The sequence below is a fragment of the Ambystoma mexicanum genome, chromosome 1q (genome assembly GCF_040938575.1).
Source record: "Ambystoma mexicanum isolate Mex_15411 chromosome 1q, UKY_AmexF1_1, whole genome shotgun sequence".
NCBI classification, from domain to species: Eukaryota; Metazoa; Chordata; class Amphibia; order Caudata; family Ambystomatidae; genus Ambystoma; species Ambystoma mexicanum.
The window spans coordinates 390,208,279-390,230,672 of NC_090922.1; the positions used below are offsets into that span (position 1 = coordinate 390,208,279).

General features: G+C 44.3%; 1 protein-coding gene across 5 annotated transcripts in view; it reads left to right on the top strand.

The window, feature by feature from the left end:
- Positions 1–22,394, top strand: part of RBL2 (RB transcriptional corepressor like 2) — a 953,306-nt gene that overhangs the window by 16,677 nt on the left and 914,235 nt on the right. For 2 of the 5 annotated variants that reach the window (XM_069639538.1, XM_069639539.1), the window contains exon 1: positions 13,880–14,405. The exons of 1 other annotated variant lie outside the window; for it this stretch is intronic. In XM_069639538.1, the coding sequence (XP_069495639.1) occupies positions 14,247–14,405 (159 nt within the window). In that variant the 5' untranslated portion in view covers positions 13,880–14,246. Of the gene's footprint in view, positions 1–13,879; positions 14,406–22,394 lie in introns of those variants that run through there. 2 more of the 5 variants (XM_069639540.1, XM_069639544.1) reach the window with 1 other exon arrangement.

A 22,394-nucleotide genomic window follows, 5' to 3' on the forward strand; every position in this document is an offset into this window, starting at 1 on the left:
CCCACACAACGGGTCGTGCCCGGCCATTGGCCAGCAATGCTCAACCTGCTGGGGCAAGCACCACTTTCGCATCATGTGCTGAAACTCCAAGGCATCCAGGACAAACCACTCTGAGCAGAGAACACACCGACATAAAACACCCTCCGCCCTACACTACCGGGAGGAAAGACCGGAATATGTGGAAAGAAGGCACAACAAGGAGAGATGTCACACCTGGACAAACCACTCCCCTTCTCCAGACGCTCGTCAAAAAGGAAGGAGACCAATCTACCACTTACGTACAAACACGCCATCCACACGTTGTTCTGAATCCCAGTCTAGCACGGAACGGAGGACAAGAGGGTATCTGTACACACTAGGAAACTCAGCAGTCTCGGACCATAGCCCCACGCTACCACTTACCATTCATGGGAGAGACTTAAACTTCCTTGTTGACTCAGGCACCATGATCAATGCAATGCCGGAGTGCGAATACAGAAGGCTAGTAGAAGCCCCGAGACTACAGAAAGCATGTGTGGACATTTACGCATACGAAGCAAAACAACCACTCTCATGTCTAGGAGCCTTCACGCCCACTTGCCACCACAAAGACAAACAGGACTGTATACTTATTCACGTCCTCACCACTGAAGTATCCAGCGGTTGCCTTTTAAGTTTCAAATCAGCCATACAGATGGGACTCATCCACATATTATTTCAAATAATGGCAAACAACTATATCTCGCCTGCGGCCAAAGTAGCAACAAACTTCGACAGCCTTTTCAATTGTATTGGAAAACTGAAAGGCCATAAAATCCAACTAAACATAGATAAAACAGTGAAGCCAGTAGCACAACACTACCGCTGAATCCCGTTTAACATTCAACATCTAGTTGAGAAGGAACTACTTGCCCTCGTTGAGGCTGATATAATAGAACCAGCATCCGGTCCCATCCTGTGGGTCACCCCAGTGGTTCCGGTACCGAAAAGGGGCCATAAAGACACATGTGTGTAGATATGCGTGCACCAAACCAAGCCATACTTTGGGAACATCACCAATCCCCACGCATCACGGATATGATGCACCTACTCAATGGAGCCAAAGTCTTTTCTCGCCTAGACCTGAACAAAGGGTACCATCAAATAGAACTAAGCAAAGAGTCACATTACATCACTACTTTCACCACCCACCCAGGCCTTTTCCGCTATAAGCGTTTGAACTTTGGAATATCCTCAGCTGCTGAGATATTCCAGGAGGAGATCCGCAAGATAATCTGTCACATACCACACTGTATTAATTACAGTGATGATATCCTCATCTTTGGCCAGTCATAGGACGCCCATGAAGCAAAACACTGATGAAAGTATGCTCTGCCCTCAACGATGCTCAACGAACATTTAATAAAGAGAAATGTACTTTTAATAAAAGGACACTCAAATTCTTTGGGCATATCTTCTCTGAGAAAGGAATCCAACCAGACCCTGACAAAATCCGGGCACTGACAGAAACCCCTCGCCTGACAAACATTTGTATTTGTATTTATTTCGTTTATATAGCGCTTTACACCAAAGCACTTTACATTATAACAACAATATATAGAATATAATGAAAAATAAAAAATTGAAGCAAATTACAAACTTGAAACAAGCCAACAAAACAGTATGTAGGGCAATTTACCTTGGTCAATAAATGAGGAAGGAATGGGGTGGAAAGTGGGAGGGATGAGGGAGACAGGACAGGGGAATAAAAATGAAGTCATTAGGGAATGGGAGGAAGCATAAGAGGAAATGGAGCGGGTAGGGAGAGGTAAGTAGGGAAAAAATGAGGGAGGTGAGAGAGAAGTAAAATGAGGGCTGTCACGGTAGGGAATGGGGAAGAAGAGATTTCAAACAGGCGCGGTAGGAGGAGTAAGTCGGGATGCAGGGCGATAGAGAAAGGTACATGGGGACGGGGTACTGTAAGTAGGAAGAGATCGGCAGATCGGAGGGAGCGGGTGGATGTGTAGAATGAGAGGAGAGAGGAAAGGTAGGGTGGAGCGAGCTTGTGAAGAGATTTGAAAACAAGACATAGGAAGTGAAATTTATGTTGGGAGTGAAAGGGAAGCCAGCTAAGGTGAGAAAGCGAGGAGGAAATAGAGTCATGCGGAGCGAGAAGACATAGGGCACGGATGTCAGAGTGGTAGAGGGATTTGCGGGGAGCAAGATGGGAGGCAGGGAGTCCATAGAGGAGAGAAGAGCAATAGAAAAGATGAGAGAAGATAAGGGAAGAGATTAAGAGTTTAGTGGCATGGAAGGCGAGGGAGGAACAGATTTTAGGAATACTGAAGAGGTGGTAGCGACAGGCGCGAGAGGTAAGAGAAATATGGTAGGTGAAGGAGAGGGAAGAGTCAAAGTGGAGGCCTAGATTGCGGGCATGGGCAGAAATGGGGAGATTAGAAGAGGGAAAGTGAATAAAAGGAGGGGGAGAGGAAGGGGGAAGCGAGTTGGGGGAAAGAATAAGACTTCCGTCTTATCAGTGTTAAGGCAGTGGAAGTGGGATGACATCCTGTTTTTAATGGCAGTGAGACAGGAAGAAAGATTAAGATGGAGGTCAGGAGTGAAGGAAGAAAAGGAAAGGAAAAGCCGGGTGTCATCAGCATAAAAGTGGTGAGAAGTACCGAAGGAAGAGATGATAGGGGCAAGAAGGAAGGTGTAAATGGAGAAAAGGAAGGGGCTGAGAACAGAGCCTTGGGGAACACCATAGTCCAGGGGGAGTGTGGAGGAGGTACGACCGCCCCAGGAGACAGCAAAAGAACATTGCACAAGTAAGGTCCTTTCTAGGATTGACAAGTTACTGCACTCGCTATCTGCCTTACTTTGCCTCCACAAGCACCTGCTCCAGTGGGAGGCGGCTCAGCACAAGGCATTTGACAAGATTCGGAAAGACACTGCAGCAGCCGTCTGCATGTCATATTTTCATCCCAACATGCACATCGAAATAACAGTAGATGCAAGCCCTGTGGACCTGGGTGCCATCCTCGCTCAGTACCCAGGCAGCGAACATACACAAAGGAAGATCGTGTGATACGCCAGCAGCCTTACAGAGGAGGAGCAGCGATAGTCACAGGCTGAAAAGGAGGCCCTAGCGGTGGTCTGGGCATGTGAACACTTCCATCTTTTCCACGTTCACCATCATCATGTACCATCAAGCTCTTGTCATCATATACAGAAACCCCACTGCCGAGATACCCCCTCGGATAGCCAGATGAGGGCTTCGCCTGCAGGAATACAGGTACAACATCATATATAAACCCGGAAAAGACAAAAATCTGGCCGACTTCCTGTCCTGTCACCTGTTGCCAGGACTCCACACCTCAAACAACCTGGCTGATGGGTATATTAATTACATCATTCATCACGCGGTGCTACAAGCCATACCCATGGCGGAACTGACACATTGCACCATGAAAGATGCATTCTTGTATCTTGTATTCTAAACGGCAGATGGAAGTCAGCCGAAGCATCGATACAGAACAACCAAGCACCTGACATATAACTGTTCAAGGCCCTAGCAAGATCCAAAGATGAACTTTCCCTGTCACTCTCGTCCTTGGTTCTCAAAGGAGACCGAATCGTGCTGCCGGCCTCCCTAGAACAGAGGGTAGTAAGCATTGCACATGAGAATCACAGAGGGATAGTGTCGACGAAACGCATGCTCCGGACAAAAAGTGTGATTGCCCGGCATGGACAGGCTCATTGAGAGCAGATTGAAGTCATGCCACATACATCGTAGCCTGCAATCCCAGTTGTGTCCAGAACCTCTACATATGACACCCCACCTGGAAGAAATCTGGTAAGAAGTTGTTATTAACTTCTACGGCCCACTATGATCAGGAGACTATGTATTGGTGGTCCTCAAAAAACATTCTAGGTATCCCAAGACTGCAATAGTACCATCAATAGCCGCCACAGCCTGGATCCCTGCATTTGACTGAAAATTCTCAGCCTACGGTGTCTCAAAGGTAGTGAAATCTGACACTGGCCCTCAGTTTATAGGAAGTGATTTCAACAACTTTGCCAAATCCATGGGATTCCACAACAGGAAGGTTATGCCACTTTGGCATCAAGCAAATGGGACCGTGGAGCGCTTCATGCCAAACATAAAGAGAGCCATCAGAAAAGCGAACATCACTCACATGCCTATCGAACAGTCCCTGTGCCAACTCCTGAAGGACTACCGAAATACAATGCACAACTCCACAGGAGTCTGCCCGATGGAACGAATGTTTGGTCACCCTGTGCGCTCCCGGATACCCCACAAGACACCACATTGAGAGGCGGACACACACGATCAGGAAATGAGAAGACAGGACGACCAGGCAAAAGACAAGATGAAGGACTATGCAGACTGAAGACACCAAGCTCGAGAGACCAACCTAAAGGTTGGAGACAATGGGCCTCATTACACGGTAGGCGGTGGACCAAGGTGCTATTAGCATCTTGGTCCATGCCGGTAAAATACCGGCACCGCCTTGGAGGAAAGGGGAATTACCGCCCTATTGCAAGGTTGGCGGGGCGGTAATTCCCCCTTCCCCCATTGCCCTTCCCCATTCTCATTTTTGCCCCATAGGGCATAATGGGAATGGGGAAGTTGCTAATTACGGTACCGGAAATTGCGGTACCGTAATTAGCACCCTGGTCCCTTTGCGGGTTGGTTTTTAACGCCTGCTAAAAAGCAGGCGTTAAAGTACCAACCCGCAAAGGGACCTCATAGTAAGGCGGTAAGGGTTAACGGTCACCGGTACCATTACCGGTGACCGTTAACCCTTACCGCCTTCCGTGTAATGAGGCCCCATGTCCTAGTACGACAAACACAATATTACAAAGACACACCACCTTATGACCCACAGCCGCTGACCATCCTTGGCATTAAGGGGTCCCTGGTAACAGCAGAGAGAGAGACGGCTGGTAAGTGACCAGGAACAGCTTGTTCCACAGACTGACCAAGAATGAAGTGATGATGAAATCCGTGTCAGGGAAGAATCCGGATACTCAGAAGACGAAGATGAATCTGAAGCAGAGGAGCCAATTGGTCTTGAGAGTGAACGGACGGACGAGCCAACTCATCCCGAGACAGAAGCAGACCACGTGCACCATCCAAAAACCAAGACGATGGATTGAGGAGATGTGATAGGACAGTGCTATTTTGGGAGACGGTGTAGCGTTGCACAGTCACTATCATGTGACGCAACCATGTGAGGGAAGGTCACATGACCAAAGTTAATGAGAGCGCGCAAGAGGCGTGAACAAAAGAGTTAATGTTTAACCCTCATCCAGTGTGGCTATGGCTTTCTTACGCTGTGGATTAGCCTTGCACACGCCCCGGGCCTGAGAGCCAACAATATGCTGCTCGAAAAGTAAAGAGTAAAGATTTGTATCACGTGGATTGTGAATGTTAGCAAGTGCCACACTTGGAACTGTGAATGTTAGCAAGTGCAACAGTTAGATAGAACTGTGAACATTAGCCTGCGTCGCATCGAGATAGGATTGTGAATGTTAGCAAGTGCCACACTTAGATAGAATTGTGAATGTTAGCTTGCTTTGCTTCTAGGCAGGATTTTGAAGGTGGGCCAGTGCCACATTTGGATATAATTGTGAATATTGGCGTGCGTCATATATAGAAAGGACTGTGAATATTAGCCAGTGCCGGATCTAGATAGAAATGCAGAGATATTCACACGCCACATCTAGAAAGAATGTGGAAACGTAGCCCATATTTTGTTTTTTATTTTTATTTTTATTTTATTTGTAACAATTAGTTTGTATTCCAACTTCAATTACAATCAAAATTTCACATTTTCGTTCTATTCAACTTCACACAGTGCTACAAACAAGATTAACATGAGTCATAGACATCAGTAACATACGGTGGCTAGGAGATTTCATATTTCAGGTTATTTTCCAGAAAATCACATACTGCACATGTGAGAGGTACATTGTTGCTAGACAGTATCCAGTACCACCATTTATCCATGTCCCCGTCTACAGGAGCAAAAATTCCAAGATGACGATTTCTTGACTGCGTTAGTTTTTGACACTCTGTGATCAGATGTTTCAATGATTCAACTGATTGTTCACAAAACATACATAGGTTATTATTGGTGTTAGTATCTCGTCTCCTCCCTTGAATCTCCTTTGTTTTATATGCATTTAACTGAAATCTTAAGAATTGGTTGCAATGTTTCCTTGATGGAAATTTTTGGAGATATCTCGGAAGTCGATCTAGACTATTTGCTGATGGCCCCAAGTCAATCGACGAGATCAAATGGTTTCTTTGTTCCAAGTTTTGGATCCAATTCCATTTTCTTCGTTTTTTTTAAGCAATTTGTGGCATTGCTAGAAGTGTTTCCCAATTTATATCTGCATATTCAAGGATCAGTTTTAATCTGGTGGTCCATTTTAACAGAATACCATGATATTGGTTTGGTCGGGCTGCTGAGAGAATTTGGTATGCAGGGGCCTGATCTTCTAACGACATCTTCCGTAGCATAGCCAGCGATTTCCAAACAACTATGTTGTACATGGATTCCATTCCTAGCTAATGCCTTATGGAAATCATTGAGACACCCTTTGGAAGTTTAAGAATGCGTCTCCAAAACAATCCTTCAAGGGATGACCACAGATTGTGACTTAAATTCCAGCCAGCCTCAGCGGCGAATGTGATTGAAGGAATCACTTTTTGAGTGTAGAAAATTAGTATGGGTTTTCAGAGTGAATTTCCCGTATTCGGCGTGTAGCTTTGCCCCTGGGAGCGAAAAAGTCACTGTGCGTTGTTTTAAATCTGTCATCCATTCGTGTTCTCTGATTGAGGTATTGAATTGGATGCCTAGATATCGAACCACTGGGACGTGTTGTATCTGCACATTGGCAAGTTTCCATCCAAAGTTTTTGATTATTCTTTAAGAAGAATTTCCAATTGCCATAATCTTTGTCTTGTCTGCATTAATTTGCAGGGAGTTATCATTTAAATACTTTTCTAGAGCCAATAGGAGTCTTTGAAGGCCAATTGGTGTTGAGTCCATTAAGACGATATCATCAGCATAGATTGTCCAGCTGATGATTTGGCCATTTATCTTTGGGGGAAAGCATCGCACCTGCGGAAAAGCTTCTGCGACATCTGATATGAATAATTTGAAGAGAAGGACAGCCAGAGGGCACCCCTGTTTGACTCCCTTGTTGGTCATTATCTCTTCAGTGAGCTCACCGGCTTCGTTTATTCACACTCTGATTGAGGTTTCTTTATGAAGAGCCATTATTGGCTGTAGTAATTCAAGCAGACAAGACCAGTTCTTCAATTTTTCCCACAATTTTGTCAGTCGAGTGAATCAAATGCTTTTTTCATGTCTATGAATGCGATAAACAGATTTTTACCTTGTTGTAAGGCTTCCAATTTCAGCAAGTTCAATATAGTCAAGTTCAGTTCTGTTCTAACACCCTTGGTAAAACCAGTCTGGCGTATATTGAAATGACCCGAAATAGTGGCCCACTTCGAAAGCTTCTGCTGTAGAAAAGTTGCAAATATCTTACCAACAATGTCCAAGAGGGCAATGAGACGATAGTTTACAAGATCGTCCCGACTGCCCTTCTTGAATATATGAACTATGATGGCAGAGTTCCAGGATTCAGGGAGCAACTTTGTGATAGCTATCACTCGAAACAAATGGTCAATAAAGGTTGCCCACTGCTCATTATTTGCTTTCAGCATCACGTTTGTGAGGCCATCGGGCCAGCGGCTCGAGAGTTTTTTAGATGTTTGATTGCTGTTATAATGTCCTCTCTTGATTCATTTATGTCCCAAGAATGAGCAGATGGGGGAGCTGCATCGATCTTTCTGTTTTCATTGGTACTGAAAACCTTCACAAAGTGTTGTTGCCAACTTGCTTTTGATATGCCGTGGGGAGCCTTTGATTTCTGGAAGACAGCCTTGTTGTTTATTATGTTCCATAGTTCTTTTGTCTGATGACAGATGATTAGCTTTAAGATTCGCTCACCACGCTCTTGATCTCTCATAGTTGTAGTATAACATTTCAACCAGTTGTGGTATTTCGTTTTACAGTGTTTCATTAGCGCTGGCTTATTGGGATCTGAACCTTTTTTTTTATTTTTGCAGATCTTATTGCAATTGTTTTTTTTTTTAGATACCAGTACACTAAATTCATATTTCTTTATATATGTACAGCTGTTAGGATGGTTGAACTTGCTTTGAAATTCTGCCAGCAGTGAAGTATAGTTTATCTTTTACTGCCACTGCTTCCGAAGACATTTTTTCATTTAAAATGATCATTTGTTGACTATTTACTTTGAGTCTGTTGCCTCTTTGATTTATTTCCACAGACTTAGTGAATAGTCCCACAGCTGTTTTAGAAGACACCTTCCAAGTTAACTCTAGCAGATTATGATCGCTAAGCGTTGATTTCAAAATCTTCAGATACACAATCTCATTAGACATCGTATTTGAAGCCCAGATGTAATCAATTATTTTTTTACTGCCATCACGCTGCCAAGTATAATTCGGGGGAATATCTCCTTTTATTTGACCGTTCAACATCTGACAATTTCTGACAGTCAATGCTGCTTGAAATTGATAGCCTCTACAGGTGATGTTTGTTTGATGCTTGTGCTTTGTCATAATCCTACAGTCATCGAACTACGAGAAATGTAGGTCACCGCACAGGATCACCTTTAGATCCATATACATTTCCATACTATCATCGATCAGTTTTGTTATCGATTGTATGAAATGACACCAAGAGATCATCGCTGTATTCCAATATGTGTTGAGCAGAAGCAGGTGTTTAGGTGTTGTGCCAGAGCTAATTTTGTTCTGCAGAATTGTTCCCTGCACAAACAGATTTGGGGAAAAGAACTGCAGGATCTCCCAGCCGTTCGCATTATTTATCATAGTCAACAGCCCGGAATAAGGACGACCAAACTGATTTTTCCCAGCTGGATTCAAAATCATAGAGTATCCATCCCTCGTTGGCACCTCCCTCAACCATGTCTCCTGGAGACATACTGCAAAATTATTTTCCAAAGATACTTCAAAGTTCTGAAACAGATGTCGAAATCCTCTAGTGTTCCATGATATTAGCACATTTACATCGTCTCTGGTGGTTTGCGATAGCTAAGCTCTATGTGAAGTATTTTGTGAAACAGATTTGAGGGGGGCTTTATGGGCAGCGTCTGCTCCCTCCTTTATATTGAATTGTTTCCTAAGAGCTTCTTGTCTTTGCTCGTGGGTGGGCTCACGGTCTTCTAACACTCCTTTCTCGCTTGCTTCTTTGATTTGTTTGGATTCTAGTGTCAAATCGAAACCATACGACAGCAGTTCATCTTTTGCTTTGATTAATGTGTTTTCAACTGCTTGGGAATTGATGTGTAGGTAGACCTTGTCCAGTGAGTCCTCAGTGATGTATTTGACAATTGCTATATCATTTGAGGTTATCGTTCTTAGAGATGGAAAATTATGCAGCAAACACATCACGTTTCTGCGGTTTAAATTGACCTCGTTCTCATCAGAGAAAATGTTCTCGAGCCTGATCTTCCAGTACTTGTGATCTTGTGTTGGCAGCAGTCGGTGGCTCTTTTAATTTTGTTAACTTTTGTTTTTTCCTTTGAGCTGCCGTCATCTTGGGATTTAACTTTGTCGAGATCAATCTTGTTTTTTGATCTCTAGCCTCATCCATCATCTGATTATGGCTTACTGCTTTTCCACATGGAAGGCTAGAAGTCACACTCATTGCTGCATTGTTTGGGACGCCATCTTTAGCTTTTTGGGCTTGGTGGATTTGTTTCACACGTTGAGTATTCTTCATGGCAGGACGTGAGAGGCTGACAGCATCAATTCATCAGATTCCACAGAGTATGTGGATAAGTCACATAAATCAGTGACACTTAAGTCATTCCTATCTGAACCAGAGTCAGACTCAATTCTTCGTCTTTTGTTTGGATTTGCTTTTTCCGCCACGTTTGGTTTAGGAATTGCTTTTGACATTAATTCAATTGATGTCACTGTCCTGGGGTCACCCTGCTGAGCATTTTGTGGACAGCGAGAAAAGAGACCGAACTTTTGCGGAGTCGAAAGATTCCTAACAAACTGTTTGGTTTTCAGTCGGCATTTGCTCACATTAGATTTCCTCTTACTCAAAATGTGTTTGTTGATAGGAGCTTTTGTTTTCTTTTCGCTCGGTTTGATCTGGTGCTTGGAATCAATCATTTTTGCAGACCCCGTGAAGATACCAAAGGTGTTTAAACTTCCTTTCGGGGAGGTACAACAACATCATTTTTTTTCTGTTCTTTCCCAAAAGGCACAGCAGTAGGTAAGTTGTTAGTTCGTAGTGGGCTCCAAGTTGCGAGTTGAATTTTGCTTAAGTGAGTGCTTTCAGAAGAATCTTATAAAATAACTGCAGCTTTTGGATCGAGTGTGTCGGTAGACACGCTACTTGCTTCAATAGTTTGTGGTATGTGTCATTTCTCTTATCATGAGCAATATTACTCATGGATTTATTTTATTTTTTCCACTTGACATCAATTTTTTTTTTTATATTTGCGCTTTCCCTTTCTGAGGGCTGTGGATATCTCTCTTCGGGTGTGCCATCATTGGCCGCCAGGCTCACTGATTTAGAGTGCCGAAACCACTTCAGTATTTCCAGAATGGCTTCCATTTGATCGGTTTTATCAGTGTGGTCTCTCATTGCAAGATCGCCTAGCCGATTTTGCCATTGAAAGGAAATCTCGGCTTCACGTTCAACTCTTGCTAATAAGTGGGTATTATTTTCTTCAAGTGACAATACTTTGGTTACCAAGTTATGCAGCAGGTCATTTTGATCCTTTGCTGTTTCACTTAGAGTTTCATATAGCTTAATAAATGATATCAGGGCTAGCGATGTAGCTGCTAATATATTTTTATGAATTTGTATCCCGGCTGCCACTGATAGGTTCTCTTTATTTAAAGTTTCTGACTCAAGGTCCTGGATGGACGGTTCTTCCCGTTGACTTAATCGCCATTCATTTGTTGAAGGTTGTTGGACTGCTTTTAAATTTCGGTGGCAACGAGGGTTACCAATTTGCTCCTTTGTGGAGCTGGGGTTAAGATTTACTGTCGAGGTATTGACCATATTTTGCTGACCATGAGCTTCTTTTTGATAAGGTGTGCTGGTCCGAGATTCAAAAGTATCGTTCTTTGATTTATGAAGAGACTTCTCTCCTTTCTCAATATTAGAGAGTAGATTTGCTTTTACGGTGGTCATACTTAGTGCGGCCTTTGAGAAGCTGTTGATCAGTTTGTTTTTTACAGTCTGATATTCAGCTGTCAGTCGCTCCGTCAGCCGCGCTTCTCGCCCTGCTAAATCCACTTTAAGGCTTTTTTTGCAAGCATATGTCGGCAGAGAAGATTGAAATGTAGAAATTGCTGATGGACGTGCTGCAACAACGCTGGAAAGATCAGACTCAACTCCGATAGCCATGTTATCAGCAGCAGCTATTCTAACTGGAAGGTCAGATATAATTACTTCGTCATTAACACATATACAATGTCATTTCTATTTTGATTTTGGAAAGGTTTATCTTTTACCATTTCCGGTATTGTAGGTAAGCACCCTCCCGGACTTGCTGTTGTAACACTCGATCCAATGGGAGGATGCGATATGTGATAATCAACGTTCAGCGAGGTTTGTTTTTTGCTAATGGTTAATAGAGGAACAAAAGAAAAATTTGTGTGGTCTCCTATTCCATTTGGTAGTTTTAAAGCCAAAAGTTCGATGTCTGTGACATCAAAAGGAGATAAAAAGGACGCAGTGTCAATTTCCACCATCACACTTAACTCAGATGTCTGAACTCTAGTGTTCCCAGTGTCGACTATGTGCGTGTCAATTGGGAATAGCAGTGGATTAGGTTCAGCCTCCATAAGAATGTCATTCTCTGCTTTTGAAGACACCTTTTCTTGCAAATTCCGAGTCACGCAATTGGACGTATCACACACTTCAGTTTCTGTGATACCCACCTCAGCTAGCAACGCTGCAGCAATTGACACTGCGACATTTATTTCTGATCCTTCATTTGAATTTGAAGCCACGGTCTTCGGCTTTGTGCACATTTCATTTGCCAATACTAGATTTACAATGTTCGGTGCATGCACGTCAGCCGGCGACACAGCAGCTGTTTGAACTGGAACACTTGTTGCTATTTTAGCCTTGCCACCGGCACCAGATAATAGCAGACTGGTGGGTTGTCTGACATCGCCAAATTGGACCAGGCAAAGGGCAGGGACAGGGACGAGGGAGGAGGAGGACAAAGGGAGGGATGGGAACGTGTCAATAGAGACGCTTGCTACTGACGCCGCAGGCGCATTTGTGAAAGACAGGTCGCCGCGGTTACACGCGTTCAATGTCGTTAGACGATTTTGTGGTCGGGTATCAGATACCATTTTGTCTCTTACCGGCTACCAAAAGCTAACTGTTTCTTCTGCGGCTTCAGCGGCGAAGGCGGACTGGACCCTGCACCGGACTCCACGCTGCGCTCCATCGCGCTGGGAAGGTTTTTTAAAGGCAGAGACAAGGGTAATAGAAAGGGGACTGATCACGTAGTGCAGCTCCTCACACCGCAGGTAACAGCCAAGACTGGAGGCAGACTGGACTCTGCACCGGACTCCGTATAATCTTCTTTGGAAAAGCACATGTGAAATCATGAATATACAAACAGGAAGGCGAAGCACATATCACTTCTCGATAACGAAGCCAATAACTAGCCCACTAACAAGTTCACCCCTCTGCATACACCTCTCAAGCTCTAACCAAACACAACCACCACCCTAAAGCACAACAAACCGCACAAACTTCACTACACCGCAACAACAAAACAAACCACACATATCTTCGCACAACAGCACACAATAGCTACCGACCGGAAAGCACCCCCAAGCTCAGCGAACAGTGTTAACCGAACTGAAGCTGCCAACAGCACATCACTGCTCTCTTAGACTTATCCCGCTCGTTCCCATTAACCCCCACCCCCTTTCCTTTTCAGATCCGCCAGAGCGCCACTCCGGTAGTGATAGTGCGCTGTAACAAATATCCTTTAACATTAACATTAGGATAATGCGAGCATCCGTTCTTCACATAGAATCCCAAAGAGGAAAAGAATACAGCCTTGAATATTATGTCTACTGTCAGTAAATATTACTAATCATAGAAAACAAATTACCAAATACAGGATGAGTGTTTTTAAACAGGAAGACATGAACAGCCCTGAACATTTTAAAGCGCCAGCATATGTAAACAGTGTGATATAGACCCCACTGAAGATGCCCACTTCCTCATCGATCAGAAGTCGCTACGTCAAAGACTTTCTTAGCTAGACAATGAACAAAAGGTGAAAATCCTATTAGGTGAGTAACGTAATGCGGCAGAACCGGCAGCAGAATACCTGGCAGCATGTACACAATAGGAGGCATCCGAAAGTCAATAGGTACGTAGCCCAACCAAGCCCGCCCCTGACTACATAAACAAATATAACAACACGCCTACATAGATGTGTTCGTACTTAAGGCAAGCCCACCCCCGACGTCAACTATCATTTAATTCTGTGTGGTACACATACATTTACTGCACTTGAAATTTTTACAAAATCTACATTTTGCATTGTAAATATATACGGCGGAATCTCTAGCAGACGACTACGAACGAAGGCAGCGTAAATGTTCCGCTATTACTGAATAAGGATGCATTAAAGATGGCCACCGCGTTCATATGCATCCGGATTCGCTTTGACATACTAGTCTCATGTGTTTATGACAGGGCAGCACCCTGGGCACAGGAAGTACAGTGCAACCCTTCAGGATTGGCAGAGCTGTTCTCCGCTGTAAAAGGAAGGAGGCCGGCCAAGTGTTTGGGGGCTGGAGCTATTCTCTACGGAATTTACGCTGCTTGCTTCACTCATCCCAATGACAATGGCCCTCCTCTAAGCACAAAGGCTGCTCTGCCTGCGCCCGCGAACTGTACCCGCCGCCGCCAGAGGGGTTCAAATGGCTTCAGTGAAGCAGCTCGCTTCCATCTCCACAGCGCAGGGTGACAGTAACAGCTGATCCGCAGAGCAGCTCCGACGGGCGCTGGTGTTTGCTGTGCACAGCCCCTGTGCCCAGCTACACCCGAGTCCTGCTGCGTCCACTGGCTGCACTCTCTGCAGCCCCGGTGCCTTGGTGCTGTCCTTGGTCCGTTCCGAGAGCTATCAAGATGACAGACGGGGAGGAGGAGGCCTCTCAGCCAGGGCAGCAGGAGCGAGACACGCAGCAGCGCTTCCACGACCTATGCAGCAGCCTGAACATGGACGAGCGTGCCAAGAGCGAGGCCTGGAGTAACTATCAGAGCATGAGCAAAAACTACACACTAGAGGTGCGTAGTGGGGCAGGGGGTTGCTGTGCCAGGCAAGCTTGGAAACAAAAAAATGCTAATGTGGGCCAGTTTTTTGGGTCAAAGTGGACCACTTTTTTGGCAAATGTGGGCCAGTTTGATGAGTTACTTCACATGCTGCTAGTAGTTTTGACCAGTGTTGCTGAATAAATATTCTTTAAAATGCACAATTTGCATCACATTTTATCAAAAAAACTCCCCTTTGGGTACTACTCAAACAGTCTGTAAGAAAAGGAATGAATTGCCATTTGCAACTGTTGGACACTTTTTCATTGGTGTCCGAGAATATGTTATGCCCCAGTCCGACCCTGGTGCCAGGTGGTGTAGGCGTTGTTGTGTGTGATATTGCAGTGGGTGTTATGCATGGGGGAGGCGCGAAGTACTATGCCACAGGGTGCAGTGTCTAAGTGTCCAGGCAGTACCAATGCAAGGTTGGAAGATATGCTGAGGGCTCCCTTGCCTACAGCTGGAAAAGCCTGCCTGCATGCGTCAACGTGTTTTTCACATGCAAAAGAGCAGTGGAGAAATGCTAACAGTCACAAGCAGTTCACGTTGCTTCAGTTTTGTTTCTTTGGAACACATATTTGGTCTGTTGGTCACAAAATAAATATAAGGAATGGATTAAGAGTGAATTCAGTGCAACAAAGGCAAAGGACCTTTTATTATGGGAGGCAGGCAGTTCTGTTGAGCATAGAATAAATATAATAGAGAATATGTGTGATATCTCTGATGTTATCACTGAGGTTGGTTAACATGAGACAACTTGAACTTCATTAATCTCTAAATGTATTCACTGCCCCACACCAAAGAGCTGAACACAGGGAGAAACATGTCTGTGATTATTGAACAGTCTTTGGAGAGGAATGTCTTTAATAAGCAAATGCACGTTTAAATTAACATAGCCTTTAATTTAGTTGTGGGAATTAACAAGGGGGGTCCTGGGAGTACCTGCCAGACATTAGTCCTGATTACTGGAGCCTTACCCAGAGTCTTTAGCTCACTATCTTTCACAGAGAAGAAATATCCCAAGCATATCAGTCTTTGTCCTGCCCTGGGGCAGTCCAGCACCGAAATGCAAGGCAATTCTCCTCTGAACAAGAGTACCAACAGCAACCCCAGACACGTGTTTCGGTCTGGTCAAACCTCATCAGTAGGGTGCAGCTGTGCCTCTGTAAGAATAGTGAGCAAGGGGTCCATGTCTGTATTCCTCTAGTAACTTAGGGTGAGACCTAAAGTTGCTTAAATTATGCAAATTAACAAGAGGGGTTTAGTTGTGGGGACAGCTGCTTCCTTGTGGAAGGTGTGCAGACCTCCATCGTGTGGCTTCATTCTGTGTCAACATTCTTGATTGAGAGGGTGGTGCTGTCGCAGGGTTAACAACTACAGACTACCAGGAAACAGGTTTACTGACCGCTTCACCGCCGAGCAAGGATGCAGAAACCTGAAATGACCACTTGAGAAAAGCTAGTGAACTTTCTTTTTCTTCAGGCACAGCCCCTCCTACAAGGTGTAGGGCTCCATTTTAATTGAAAAGATGGAAATTAGTCCCACAACGGGGGACTTGTACTTAGGGATGCATAGGGGGCTGCGGGTGGAAATGAATGGGGGGCAGTGCTTGTGTATGCAGCTGTTTTGAGGTTAATGGTGCAAGGAATCTAGTCTTGGGGAATATTGTTTGTGCAGTACTTTGCAATGCAGGGGTGTACTGTGTCTAGGCTTCAATGGATCCGGTTTTCAGGGAAGAGTAGGCTGTTGTGAGTGAGTATAATATTGCTGCTGTTCCCAAGGTTGCAGAGGGCACTGTGCCTGGGCGGGGTTGCGCATACTGGTGTAATTAGGGAAGCAGGAGACGCTTTATCTGGGGGCAGATGGCTGCTGTTCTTTGCGATACCAGGGTTTTTGTGTCTGAGGATGCACGAGTTGCTGTACCCGGGGTTCAGTGTGTGGGATGGGGAATGCACAGTTAAATATATGTGGAGAGCTCTGTACCTCATGGCTCGCAATACACTCTGCTTTTGAATGGTGGGGTCTGGGAGCAAAGTATTTGCTTATCGGAGACACTGCACTCGCACACAATACAGAGAAACTAGTGCTGGAAGGGTTTTTAAAGTTGTGTTTGACCACGATCCATCAGACTAGAAACCACAAAAGATGAACCAGCGATGAAGGCCTTAAGGCCAGCGTTATTGCAGGGAGCATCCCAGAGGCAGCCTAGCTTCTGTGATGGGGGTTTGCCTGAAGCGGGGGTTGGGGGCGGGGGCTGAGCGGCGGCAGTCGCCGTATGGTGGCGTGCCTGCTGTGGGTGATGCATTTATGATTGCAGAGATTGGTCTCCTTGGAAACGAAGTTGTTGAGTCAGGGGAGGGTAGCGGCTGCTATGGGAATGGATGATGCCAAGCTTGCCTATGGACAACAGGATTGACAGCTTGAGAGTGACACGGGCAGGTCAGAGTCACTGGAAACAGGTTACCCGTGCACACTTTGGATTTATTGTCCGAAGCAGAAATGTTACCAGGAAGAATACCAATTATGTTTCCCCTGTGGCTGTACGCATCGAAAGAGGAATCTTTTTCTTTTGCATGAAACTGTCAAATTTTCACAAACATCCTCTGCCCAAGAACTGCCTTTTCGACTTGGCTTTAAAATTATTCTTAGAAAAAAATAAAGCACAATTATGTTTAACAGTACATGTTAATGAACAGCAGCATCCATCTGCTTGCTGGCCCTGCCTGTTTCCAGCACCCACACCAAGGGGCCCATTTTGTAGAGGGGACGATTTATTTATTTATTTATTCACATTTGTTGAGCGCACAGCAGCCCAAGGGCATCGTGGCGCTAGTTACAGACATTTATTTTTCTTAGTTGCAGAGATTATACATGATTAACATTTATGATAGTTAATATCACTGGTTACAGACAGTTTTACATAATTACAGATGGTACTTCTTGGTGACAAATAAATAGACAATTAAAAGTGCTGGAGTGGGATTAAATGAAGAGGGTTTTTTTTTTTCGGAAGTCAAGGAGGGAATTTTCAGCTCTAATGTTGGCTGTTAGAGAGTTCCAGGACTTGGCGGCTATGTAGGGGAAGCTTAACCCTCCAGCTCACGCTTTGTATATGTGGGGGGTGTCAATTTGGTTAGCGTAGCGAGTCCTGACTGGTCGTGTGGAGGATCTTTTGGCAATGATGTCTGATAGATAATAAGGTGCAGTGCGGGTGAGACATTTGTGGGTGAGAGTGAAGATTTTGAAAGTGATGTGTTCTTTTACTGGGAGTCAATGGGCTTCTTTATTGGCATGGGTAATATGATCTCTTTTAGGTATGCAGAGTGCTGCTCTTAACGCATTGTTTTGAATGCTTTGGAGTCAATTTATATTTTGGGCGGTTGTACCTGCTAGGAGGACGTTATAATAGTTGAGTTTGGCACCGATGGTTGCTCTGGCTATAGATAGGCAGGATGGTTTGGAGAGGTAAGGCTTTATAGCATTTATAAGTTTAGTGGTGTGTGCTGAGGCGGAGGAGATGGCGCTGACCTGCTTTGTCATAGTGTGGAGTCTATGTGAACTCCTAAAGTCTTCACAGTGGTGGAGTGGACAAAGGGATGATGGTTTTGTCAATGTTGAAATTGGAATATGGTTTGTCTAGTTTGGCTAAGGTGGTTTTTAGTTGATCACAGAAAAGCATACAAAGGGTACAATTTGAAGGTTTGGTATCAAGGATTTTTATTAGACCTGATACATTTTAAATATATGAGTCAAATCATGATTTAATCTGCACTTACGGCAACAATTTACATAGCAGGAAAAAACTTTTAAGAACACATCTATTTAATAAAATTCATACTGTTCAATCGTTCAAACATTCATCCACATGCATCCGTCAAATATCAATCCACTCATACCAAGCACCAATGGGTATAAGGTATAAAACCTATAAAAAATCATGACATATAATTCATCAATTGACTTGTTTATAGAAAGAATGTGAAATCAATATGTTTGGCCACAGTAGTTAGTGCAAGTGGCCAAAAAGTTGAGATGGGTCCCAGAAGTCTCCAACCACGACCTCATCACAAGTTTCTGTCTACCGGTTTCGACGTATATACTTTATTATAGTGACGTCTTCATCAGGTGTCAGACAGGAAAAGTGCTACCATCATGAATTGATGTCCAGTGGAAACAGGCCATGTACGTAAACGACACCAACAGTTTTGAGTATCACAAACATAGGAGCCTCTCGGTCTTGAGGTAGTGAGCGTGGAACAGGTGTTATCTGCTCGCCCCAGCTGGCTAAATTGATGGGACCCATCTCAACTTTTTGGCCACTTGCATTATCTACTGTGGCCAAACATATTGATTTCACATTCTTTCTATAAACAAGTCAATTGATGAGTTATATGTCATGATTTTCTATAGATTTTATACCTTAAACCCATTGGTGCTTCGTATGAGTGGATTGATGTTTGACGGATGCATGTGGATGAATGTTTGAACGATTGAACAGTATGAATTTTATTAAATAGATGTGTTCTTAAAAGTTTTTTCCTGCTATGTAAATAGTTTCCGTGAGTGCAGATTAAATCATGATTTGACTCATATATTTAAACTGTATCAGGTCTAATAAAAATCCTTGATACCAAACCTTCAAATTGTACCCTCTGGATGCTTTTCAGTGATCAATTGTTATATTAATACCCTAACCCAGAGTGTGGGGTCCCCTGTGTCTTTCAGAAAACATAAGGTGGTTTTTAGACCTAATATGTTTATTTCGGTCTTCTCCCCATTGAAGCAGAGGCCGTTGGCCGCCATCCATGCCTGGATGGTGGAATCGATTGCATGGAGTGCTTCGCCATCTTTGAGATATTCTCCAGAGATTGGTAGGAGTACCTGGGTATCGTCTGCATAGTTGGTGTACGCGACACCCAGGGCGTCAAGCTTATCGAATATGGGCTTAGTAAACAGATTGTAAAGAGTGGGCGCTGTGCATGAGCCCTGTGGGACTCCACAGTGGATGGTTGTAGGGGCTGTGTTGGCAATGTTGGAAAAAACCTTCATGGCTCTACCCTCCAAGAAGGATGTGACCCAGAGCGCTACTTCTTTGGAGAAATTGGCAGATTGGGTGAGGTGTGAGGTGAGTCTTATGGTCAACCAAATCGAACGCAGCCGAGAGATCTAGGAGTAGTAGGAGGGCTGGTTTTCCTGTGTCCATCATTTGTGTGATTTGGTTTTTTAGATCTACTAAGGCAGTTTCAGTGCCATGTCCTCTGCGGAAGCCGGATTGTCTGGTTCTGCGGATGGAATTATCTTCAAGGAATTGTTGGATTTGGCAGTGGGCAGCTTTGTCCAAAATCTTTAGGAGGAAAGGTACCGTGGTTATTGGTCAGTAGTTGTTGGGTTGGGAGGGGTCTAGTGTGGGTTTTTTGAGGAGTGGGCAAACCCATTCTTCTTGGAGGCTTGCGGGGATAATGCCGGTTCTGAAAGAGACATTGATGAAGGCTGTTAGTAGAGGGGCAAGGCTATCTGTGCACTCCTTGATGAGTTTCGGGGGCAGATATCTCCTTTACACATTGAAGGTTTTAAGTTTTTGAGAATGTTAATGACTTTGAGTTCGGAAATGTCCCTAAAGGAGAAGAGCGGTTTGTTGGGAGGAGGAATGGATTGTGGCTAATTGACCCTTGAAGGGCTGGGTAATGCATTGTGGTGGTCCTTAATTTTATTTTGTAGAAGATTGATTTTATTCAGCATGGCAGCCTGGTTACTGGCACACCAGGCTTCATCTTTGATGATCTCATCTGGTGTGATAGGGGGAGAGGTAAGTTCCTTAAATATAGCAAAGATTTCTTTGGATTGCGAGTTTTTATTTGTCATTCGGGTGTTAAAGGCATTTGCTTTGGCTTTAGTGATGGCATCTTTGTATTGGTTGGAGAGTAGGTTGAAACAGTTCTTGGTGTTATCGCAGGGGTTGGTTTGCCAGTTTTTTAAGGCCTCTCTCTTACGAGAGCACATGGATTGTAGTTCTTCCGTGAACCAGGAGTTTGAGTGAAGAGTTTTTTTTTTCCTTTTTTGTTTTCTAGCGGTGCTATGGCGTTGATGGCATTGGCTAAGGTGTCTTTGTAGATGTTTTCTAGGAAGATGGGATCATCTGAGAAGGGGTGGGCAAGTGCAGGGATGTTTAGATACGGCGTAGATTGTCTGCAGAGAGTTTTTTAGAGCTTCTAGCTAGTGTGGGAGGTGCAGGTGTGGGCTTTTTTGAACTTGACGTAGTGGGCAAGGTGAATTCAATGAGGTTGTGGTCAGTCCACGGTAGAGCTTTGTTGGAGGGGAAGGCGGTAAGACAGTTATGGTCAGCGACCCAGTCGAGGGTGTAGCCTTTGTTATGTGTGGGGGTGGAGATTTTTTGTGTGAATCCTAGGTCGTTCAGTTCTTTGGCAACGGAAGTGGCAGCTTTGTCTTTGGGGTCGTTGAGTCCTAAGTTCAGGTCTCCAAGAAGCAGAGTCCTAGTGGATCCTTTGATATTGTTGCTGAGTAAGTGAGTGAGGGGTCTTTGAAAGTCTGATGGGAGACGATGCCTTCCATTCACCCCTCACCCCATTTTCAATCATTTGTATTGCAGAGAGGAGGGGTGGAACGCAACATGCGTTTCTGCAACCTCCCTTCCTCTCCGCCATACAAATGCCCCAGCATTTGCACCGGCATGTATTTTCATGACGGTGCAACAGCATAAAATAGGCAGACTCCATAGGGATCCATTGTAAATGCTGCCTGCCATGATTGCATGGAAGGCAGTATTTACAATTACAATTAAACACTGCCTCCCATGGACACATGGCAGGCAGCATTTAATTATATTATAAACACTGCCTGCCGTGCGCGCATGGTAATCAGAGTTTACTCATTTGCACATTGGAGTCCAAATGTATAGGCCAAAAGGTGGTATACGCCGCCTTTTGTCCTGTAGTGCAAATGACCAAAATGTGGCCGTGGGGAGCCGCCTATGTCTATGTCTAAATGTAATGGCTCCCGCCGCCAAATGATTTTCTTCAGCTAAATGAGCTGCCAAGTGTTTTGTCGCCCTGCTTGTTGAAATGAGAAAAGGGAAGCCACATGTTGTAGGACGCGAGTAATGGTATTCAGGGCACAATCTTTTTTTAGTTCTGGCTACTATAAGCTGAAACTATTGCATTAGGGTACAGCTAGGCAGAAATGGCATACAAAGAGGGATACAAATCTTGTATGTGTTGTTTGGGTACTTACTGACCCATTGACTGCCCACATGACCATGCTAATCCCTATGGCCATATCCACCCACTTCCTGCCCAAAACACATCCTCGTGGGATCTCTTTGAGTTAACAGTGTCTGCCAGTATTTTTTCAAAGCAGTCTTCTAACAGTTAATTACTTAATTGGAGCTGTAAACGTTCTACTGGTGTAATAAAAGTGTCTTAACCAGGTCTGCCGTTAGCCCTGCGATTTATGAGTGTTCTTCACTGAAGTCGTGTTAAAAATAAGTATTGGCAAAGTTAACCATTTTGGCTTGTGCATAAGTATAAGCATTTGCCAGGCCCTGGTATTAGACGCCCAGGTTCTCGCACCATTTTACAGCTGCTACCATTGAAGGCCAGTTAATACCAGTATGGACGTGCCTGGCAAATGCCTTCCCCATGCCTACACAAAAGCTAAAACTGTTGGCATTGCCAATGCTTGTTTTCCTAGGGTTTGAAATTCTTGCACACCTGCTCAAGACATTGGCTCCTGGGATTTGTCAGCAGGCGCCACCTCCTGAAATGTGTTGCAATGTTTTACTGCAGACCATGCCTAATCCCTCTGGGAATCAATAGGGAGCATAATCGTTCCTATGTATCACTATTAACAAACACTGAAACTTCTGGAGATAGATGTCAAGAGAATCCAAATGTTGTCATTTGTTAATTTTTATAGTCTATGTTCAACATTAAAAGATCTGTCAAATTT